A 9,207-nucleotide genomic window follows, 5' to 3' on the forward strand; every position below is an offset into this window, starting at 1 on the left:
TGATGTGCCGTACGCACTACCCTCTGTATCAACCTTGTGGTCGGATGCCGAGCAGTTGCCATACCAAGCAGTGATGCAGCCACTCTCGATGGTGCTTTTTCAGGATCTTAGGGTGCATGCCAAATCTTTTCAGTCTCCTGAGGGGGAAGAGGAGTTGTCGTGCCCTCTTCACGACTGTGTTGGGGTGTACATATTTACACCTGTAACAATGATACATGTCCAGGAGGGAGCAGGAGGGGAAGCAGGTAGGGGAGTGCAACTATACTTTTTCTTCACACAAAATAAATACATTAGTGCAACACATTTGGCAGAAAATCTTTTCATCAATGACAACAGAAGTGCAACGCTATTTGGCTGGCAACCACACAAGTAAATTAGCTTACAATGTTAAAGCAAGATATGTTTTTCTAAAACGATGCTTGGCCATCATATTTCAAATGTTTACCATTAAAAAAAAAGAATGTAGCTAGCTACATTTCATAATGTTTTGGTTGAAGATAATCTTGCATTTTAAATTTGCTACAGGAGAAAAGCTACCCAGGAGGAACGTACGGTAGAAAAGTAGCCTACACATCAGTCAGAACGCTGTCTGATGGGTCGTTCGCGAACGAACGGTTCTTTTTGAACAGATCTTTTTGGTGAACGTCGGGAACAGAAACGCATCGGTGAAAGAGTTCATTTTGCTCCCTGATTTGCATATTGCTACCACTGCTTTTTAAGATCAAAACAACGATTATCTGCAGACACGTTACAAAATTACTCTCTGAGAGGGTGAATCCACACCGCAGAAACAATAATTAGTGGGGAGGAAGCATATATTTCTGGTTAACGCTTAGTTTTGCAACGCGTTAAAAAGAAGCAGGTGATCTAATAATTTGCCCAGATAAAAATGGATTTCAACGGACACAATGGGAGCCTACTTTCGGGGCTTTGTATTGGAGATTGGTTCTAGGTGGTTCTGAAAGTCATGGTTCTAAGTCGATTTGTAAGGATTTTGAACCAAATAAGCCAACTTTTTTTTTAAAGTGAATGGACCCAAATGAGCTGGTTCACTGAAAAGACTCGGAATGCCCATCACTAGTGATCCAACGAGGAGAGCAAAGGAATTTCATCCGAGTGGAGAAGTGCCACTGTGGCACAAAATTAGCCCGATTACATTCATAATTTGTAGCCAAGCAGAATTTACAATAAAAAAAGTTCTTATCTGCATTTACAAAACGCAGATATTTTTTCTGTATTTAGCAGAATCATGCGTTAACACGATCCCTGCTTCAATGGCACAGAGATACAGTATTAACCCCAACCCAGGCATCAGGTTATTCAGTACCACAGAGAGATACAGTATTAACCCCAACCCAGGCATCAGGTTATTCAGTACCACAGAGAGATACAGTATTAGTCCCAACCCAGACATCAGGTTCTTCAGTACCACAGAGATACAGTATTGGGAATTAGTAAACACAGATTGTACTGAACAAAAGCTCGACCCTGCCAACATGCAATCGCACTCTCTCCGATAAAGCACAGGAGATCTGAAGCAGCAAGCTCTCCTCCTTTAAGCTCAATTACCACTTGATTAAAACATTCAGACTTTACTCCAACATATTCTTTTCACAAACATGCTCCAATCTTTCATATGTAGACTGGGGCAATTTTCAGATGGATGACATTATCTGTAATGAGTTCACATGAATTACTCTCACTTAGCAACAATAAACAGTCCCACAGTAACAATAAACAATGTTGTTGTTGTCGTAACAGTCCTCACATGGTCAAAACAAAGCCACACCTCATCTCTATAAAATTAAAACTGAAAATCTTGTGTCCACCCATCTCATAAAGTGCCCAAGTTTCTCTAGAAATCATAGCTCCATACAACACGGTCACCAGTGATAAATAGGCCTAAGACGCCACCTATTGGTGAGAGTTTGTGGCTTCTCCTGGCATCTGTCTCTATGGAGGAAGACCAACCAGTATGGAAAGCTGGAACATCCTCATTGTCTAACTACAGAACAGATAGAAATAACAGTCTGTGATCAAATGCATTAACTTACCTGATACATAAGTAAATGGAGAAAAAAACACACAAAAAAGGGACTACTTCCACCACAAATCTGATTTATTTTGTCTTCTCATGTATGGTCCATCTTAAAGTGCAATGCCACTGCCAACATAAGCAGATGGGCTTTTACATTGTTATTGTAGTTATTGCTCTTATGATTATGTACAGCACACAGGGGGGGATGACATGTCATTGAAAACTGTCAAGCGTTAAGCTTTCTCATGCATCAGGAATAATACATAGTACTGTGTACAATTGGATGAATAAAGTGATCTTAATCCCAGCAAAATACTTTTTACAAGGCTGTCCAAGGGAGACTATACAGCAGAGAATGGCCAAGATAAATATGGTATTACTGCTATCTTTGATATAAGCACCTTAAATCAAACAAGACAAGGAAAGACTATCAAACGTCAACATTAAAAAAACGTAGATAAAAGCTATCTTCGTATTGTCTGAATTGGTGGATCTCGGTAATAGCAATTGACACTGCGATCAAAAGCAATTTATAGAATGTTATAAAATATATATATTTGAAAAAAATATGCACATTGCAAAAATTACAGGAAACCCATGTCAAAATATTTGCAAAATCAAAAGACAGTTAGCCTAAAAGTTAAGAATTTCAACGGCTTTCACAAGGACGACCGAGAGTCCTCAGGATGCCACAACCTAATAAATAAGTTCAGAAAGTGTAATTAGTGATCTAGTTGGAGTTAGCGGTGCTGCTGGTATCTAGACTCTGGTCTATCTCCTGTCTGTGCAGAAGATCTAAGTTCAAGTTGCGAGTTTCAGCGATGAGACGTTTGACCCCCACCATCCACTGACTGACCTCGTTAACATGGTCAACCATCAGAGCCCGATGGACTTCATCAGCAGCGTTCCAGTTCCAGCTCTTCAACTCTGACAGGAGCATAAAGACAGGAGCAGCACAGATGTGTTTTGACTCATTTCAACAAATTTCTTTCATTTAAAAATGGGTGACCTGCTTATTGACCCATGTATTTTTCCTCAGCAGAAATATGACATCTATCAAAGTGAACAGGTTCTCCTACCTTGCACCAGTCCAATCATTCTTCGTCTAACAGGAAGTGACAACTTCCCAGACCTCCACATGTCCTCAAAGAGCTTCAAGCGCTTCGCCACATCGTCACACACCTGTTTCTGCAAGGGGAACATGTCAAACATTCAGCATTTTAGTTGGTAAAGCAGTAAGTGTAATTTCACCCTGTGCACAATAACAGAGCTACAAATTTCTCATGGCCAGACGACATCTGACAAATTACACCCAATTTTAATTTTGGGTTAACCGAAATGACAGAACTACATACACAATGCTATTTGTAAATGGTGTGTCAACTGTGGCTGGGAATTCTAGAGCTAGAGAAATCCTTCTTACTTTGACTGTGTGTCGACAAGCTGTCAGTGCCCAGTTGAGAAAAGTAACTACGACGTCGACGTCTGGCTCACTTTCTGATTGGCCACTGGCAGACTCTGTGTGCTCTACCACATGGCAAGGTGGTGGAGGTGTGGCCATCATCATCACCCCACCAGGAGGGGCTGCAACCTGACATGGCCGAGGGGGCGTGTTCATACTACATGGAGGGGCCAGTGGGTTGGTAGGAGGAGTCATTGGAACTGTTGAGTTTGGAGAAGTTCCTGGGACCGGACCTGTGGATTAGCGATGCGGATTAGTGACGCACGGTTTGACTCATAACCCGCAGTTATATCTGCGGGCCGTTTAATTCAAAAAGACAAAAGTTGCGAAAGGAGAGTTGAAAATAAAGAGAAGGGAGGGACAGAAAGGTAATGTTTGGGAAAGATTTGGTGAAGGGATAAAAGCGGATGATAGTAGTGACGGCTGTTATGTGTGATGTTTGTGAGGCACTATACAAATTCGACAGTCACAAGACGGGACTTCAAATAGGCCTATGGCATGTCAAGGAAACTGTAGCCTACTGTTTAGATGGGTTAAATGAAAAATTTAATCTGGACATTGACTAACCAGAATAACCGTCTGTTTTTTGGCAAACTCCAAAGACCTCTGATAATACTAGTCCTGTGCAAATCGACATCCCTGTGTTTTAAGAGAAATGTCTGGGTTTTACAGGTGTTGCTCACAGTTTAAGCAAGAAAACAATAACTGATTGGATGGAGCAAGTTCACTTTCTCATCCATAGCCTAAAAACACATATCAAGTGCAAGTTAGCGCACATCTGAAGGCCGGGGGGCTGTTAGGACATCTACTGCAGATCGCTCAAATATCAGAACGACTACAATCACACTTCCTCAATTCAAATATTATGACGATACTATACCAAAGATGGTTTGGTATGGTTTAGAAACTTGGGAACCAAGCTCGAGTTATCAGTGTAGCCTGTTATTGCCTGGTCCTGTTCAAATAGCGTCACAACTAGAAAGAAAAAAAAACTTCCAGGCTTCCGTCAACTTTCAAAAAAAAAAAAAAAAAAAAAAAAAAGGAGATTGAGGGCAGTTTGGAAAAAACATATCCCGTCCGAATCGTCCTCTGAAATAACAGACATTCTGGGAAATAAATACATAACCAACGTTCTCTAGTGATACTAGTCCCATGCGAGTAGGGCTACAGCCTTAATGATAACTCCTGCAGAATTATGCATTTATTGCTGTAAAATTATACACCAAATGTAGGCAAAATTTGGACTTGGGAACAAGAGTGGAGAAATATTATTTATTTCTGCATCTTGAGAGAATGCAATGCTCAGAGATACGAATTGTAGAGGTGCTGTCTTCATTATCAAAGCATAATAATAGCTGATAGTATTTAAACCACATAAAACATGCAATATTCTGAAATCTTATCAGAAACACGTTGGGTGGTTCAGCTTTCTTTACAACCAGTCAAACTGATGTCATTTGGACATTTTGCACAGAAAATCTTTCCTGTTTGTTTTTGCTTTATTGTATTTTCTACCCAGTCCCTAAACGTCTTTGCTCCGTGAAAGATGACAGAGAACTTTACCGATGTCAACTAGATTGAAACATTCATTCTATGGATCTATGACATTATTCTGTTGAATGGTTTATTTAGTCTTCTAGGGCAACATATGACAAAAGAGACGCTACATGTATCTAGTTATAGAAAAATCAACTAACGAATAGCTACCAAAATGTCTGAAACTATAACCAGAAACATATCTAAAATTAGGCAAAACAAAATCCTGCACCCCATGTCAAAAAATTGTTCTGCAGTCTCTGACTAGCCTATAGCGCCTATTCTATATTTGTGAGTTAGAGTTGGGATTTTCACTTTATCACATATAGTCGGGTGGTTGCGGATGGGTTGTTAGCAATTGCGGGCAGGTGAACAAACAGCGGACCCCGCACCACTACTGTGGATAAATAGAACCCGGATGATTCATAATCTCCTCTGACATTCTAGGGAAAGTCCAGCCATCAGAAAGACAATCACACAGCCCCTGAGTAGACAAAGTACCAAGATACTCAAAAGATGAATGGATTTCTAAACATGTTCAAGGTGCGAATATATACATTTATTTCCGACAGTCTAGAGAACGTACTGGGGGATCCAGTGAGTTGAGGTGGGGGCACTCTCTTGTTGAGAGGGGTCCTCTTGGGTGCACCTTGTGCTGCTGTCTGCAAACCGTAGGAGAACTGTGGAGGGTCATTCCAGCCCCGCTCCTGGTTACCTTGAGTAATAAAGCCAGGGAGAGTTTTATTTCAAAAGACCTATCAGAATATGAGAACAGATGGATGAAACAACCATTTACCAGTTAGCTTGTAGTATTCATTCAATCATACACATGAACAAAACTACTTATAATCATCACCAACATAATGTGATGTACCAGTAGTCATACTCAAACTAGATGCCATAAAGCACTGGGGAAACTACTAAGGCGAAGATGTAGCATTAAGTAACGTTATATGCAAAAGCATATTCAAAAAGTTATAACTTTGTTAGCTAGCTAGCTAACTATCAAACTAGCTTGCTTCTGCTAGCTTGCCTTCAAACTAAGTTCTCACCCTAGCACAGTTGCAGTAAACTGATACTACAAACATGTATGTAATTACATATTCTCGATAAATTAACACAGTAGAAGCATTCAATTGGACAGAAAATACCTGGTTTGATGTAAAGGTCCTCAGCCTCCATTGCTTATTTCACAAAATAAAATAAAACTCTCCACTCGTCTTTCCCGGACACGTGAACAGGATGTTGAACATTGACATAACTCATATCCGGTTGGTGAGTCGAACATAATACAAAATATTTATAACTAAGCCAAGGTAGTTCATCTGTGTGTTTGTTACAGTGGGAGCAAATGAAGCATAGTGAGCAGAACAAGCAATGAGGTTGGCAACGGCTATTGGTGCGTTGTATCATTTATTTGCATATTTCAGTTAGGGAACGCCTCTTATGTGAAGTGCGCGTGTACACAAGCTCAATTCCACCTTGCACTTCTTCTAAACAACGCCATTTTTTTACAACTTTGGCAAAACGTCAAGTCTATAAAACGCAATGCACTGTGTTTTTAACATATTCTAGTTTTGGGAACAGAAACATTTATTGAGAAAATTAGCATCATGTCGGCCCAACCCATAATTAGATTTCCTCACGCTACAATATTTGATGGTGGGAAAACGTTCTGCAACTAGTGGTCAGCGGTTTGAATTTTGGCCAAGTTTTCAGCAATTTTTTTTGGGGGGGAGATATTTTCATTGTTGACATAAAAGACTGTAAAAACACCAGGAAATCAGCTCCAAGATGTTTTCATTTCAGAAATCTGTTCCAAAGTATTCCCACGCATAATAGAGAGACATACACTACCGTTCAAAAGTTTGGGGACGCTTAGTATGGTCCTTGTTTTTGAAAGAAAATCTAGTTTTTTGTCCATTGAATTAACATCATATTGATCAGAAATTAGAGAAATTGCCAAGAAACTGAAGATCTCGTACAACGCTGTGTACTACTCCTTTCACAGAACAGTGCAAACTGTCTCTAACCAGAATTGAAAGAGGAGTGGGAGGACCCGGTGCACAACTGAGCAAGAGAACAAGTACATTAGAGTGTCTAGTTTCAGAAACAGACACCTCACAAGTCCTCAAATGGCAGCTTCATTAAATAGTACCCGCAAAACACCAGTCTCAACGTCAACATTGAAGAGGCGACTCCGGAATGCTGGCCTTAATATTATAGCTGTTTGGGCTTCTTGCGGTCAATTTGCAGTCTAAAAATATACAGTACCAGTCAAAAGTTTGGACACGCCTACTCAGTCAAGGGTTTTTCTTTATTTTTACTATTTTCTACATTGTAGAATAATACTGAAGACATCAAAACTATGAAATAACACATATGGAATCATGTAAGAGGAGTTGAAGTTAAACTTTGATTAATGTCACACACAGGAAACAGAAAAGAACAGGATTTACGAGCAATTTATTATTCCAGCATAGACCACCACAATGTGGACCTAGTTAGGTACAACTGTGTGCGAAATAATCACAATTCAAAAAAATAGCATTTACATGACATCCTATTTTCTTCTGTGCTAAAGTACTGCAAATATATAGAGAGAGACATATTTATTTACTAGTTTATTTACAAAAACAAAATCTTCTCAAGGTGCTACATGACATTACCTCTAACCAATGCTACATGACCTACAACACTACCTCTAACCAATGCTACATGACCTATGACATTACCTTTAACCAATGCTACATGACCTACGACACTACCTCTAACCAATGCTACATGACCTATGACATTACCTTTAACCAATGCTACATGACCTACGACACTATCTCTAACCAATGCCACTAACTAATTCTCCTGGATAATAAGGATATCACTTCTCCATTCATGTTCTTATATGCCAAAGCTCTGCCTTTTAATTTTCCCAACTTTGACATGATCCTTAATAAGGAGACCTGAGTTGTTTTGTTATATAATACATATTTAGAATGAGCGAGGTGCAGTTGCATATCAGTAACATATAGCATGACCTCTCTGAAGTGCCATTCTTTTTGTGTCCAAGTGTTTCACAGCATAATGTGGGCCTACTACTGCAAATTACTTAGAAAATCAGCATGCATTAAACCAAGTGCCTTTCACCCCGCAAACTGTTGATAACCCTTAACATATTTCATTCAATGAAGTGCAAATAAGTTTTTATTTTGGGGTGAATCACAACAGTGATATAAATTCTGTGTTTTTTTTTGGTGTTTCCTCTAGTGAAAATGTCCTAGTATGTCCTCCATTAGGAACAACATAGCACAAGCTTTCAGTGGCGGTGACTGGTTGCATTTAGAGTTTAGTCATTGACCTGATTTCTAAGTGTTTTCACTTTTACTTGTGAGAGCCAATACATATATATATATTTTTTTAAACCGCCAATAGCATGGAAAGTACCTGAGCAAAGCATTTCATTCCCAAGCACGTCCGAAAGCATGCAGTGCTTCTGTAAAGCTTTAAGAGGTTTCAAGCAAACTGTTGGATTGAAATAGCACTCTCCCCGTTTTTTTTAACACTTTCAATGCTTTTTGTGTTGTATGTGCTAACACAAACTTTTTTTCAGAACTATAACTCTTTCTCTTTAATGGGAAGGCCACTGTAGGACTGGCACCACTTTTGGCTAAAGGGATTCTGTCTGAGTATGTTGCATCAAAATAGAGAGTTGGACCAAAGCCTAGGATGTTCAACGGTCTAATTCTCAATTTTGTCATGATGTCTAATTAGAATAATGGAGGAATATATAGTGTGATATCTTATGTCCCATCTTTATGACGACTAATCTCACATTAGAGGACTTTTTGTTGTCAACTGTCAGAAGGACTATAAAGCTATAAGGTTGACACACTGTGAATATATTTGAAGTTAAAGATCACTTTACATTTATTAGAAAGAACAGTATACGTATTTAATACAACCTATCTAACTACATTAATTGTACAAGAATCAAGTTACATTTTGCTGATGTTCAATACCAGAAAACTATATTAAAGAGTTGTCCATTATTGCACCATATTTTTTTGCTACTGTACGTTTCACTTAGAAGCAGGGGGTTATTGTTGTGTATTTGTTTGTAGTTTGTCATAAAAGTACAAGTTTAGATCCTAGTGACTTAAACAAGGTATGGAAT

General features: G+C 39.1%; 1 protein-coding gene across 1 annotated transcript; it reads right to left on the reverse strand.

Annotated features, from left to right (window-relative positions):
* Positions 1 to 2,101: 2,101 nt before the first annotated feature.
* Positions 2,102 to 6,451, reverse strand: LOC129863516 (steroid receptor RNA activator 1-like). Its single transcript, XM_055935564.1, has 5 exons — positions 6,188 to 6,451; positions 5,623 to 5,751; positions 3,462 to 3,733; positions 3,118 to 3,226; positions 2,102 to 2,965 (listed from the first exon to the last, which is right to left on the reverse strand). Exons 1-5 carry the CDS (start codon positions 6,216 to 6,218, stop codon positions 2,769 to 2,771), a joined length of 738 nt encoding a protein of 245 aa, XP_055791539.1. The 5' UTR covers positions 6,219 to 6,451; the 3' UTR covers positions 2,102 to 2,768.
* Positions 6,452 to 9,207: the final 2,756 nt, after the last annotated feature.

This window comes from Salvelinus fontinalis, chromosome 10 (assembly GCF_029448725.1).
Source record: "Salvelinus fontinalis isolate EN_2023a chromosome 10, ASM2944872v1, whole genome shotgun sequence".
In the NCBI taxonomy this organism is placed as follows: domain Eukaryota; kingdom Metazoa; phylum Chordata; class Actinopteri; order Salmoniformes; family Salmonidae; genus Salvelinus; species Salvelinus fontinalis.

Coding starts and splice junctions, on each gene's coding strand:
- LOC129863516 (XM_055935564.1), bottom strand. CDS start 6,218: ATGGAGGCTGAGGACCTTTACATCAAACCAG. Junction 5,752..6,187: donor GGACCTTTACATCAAACCAG/GTATTTTCTGTC, acceptor TTATTACTCAAG/GTAACCAGGAGCGGGGCTGG. Junction 3,227..3,461: donor CTTGTCGACACACAGTCAAA/GTAAGAAGGATT, acceptor TTCCCCTTGCAG/AAACAGGTGTGTGACGATGT.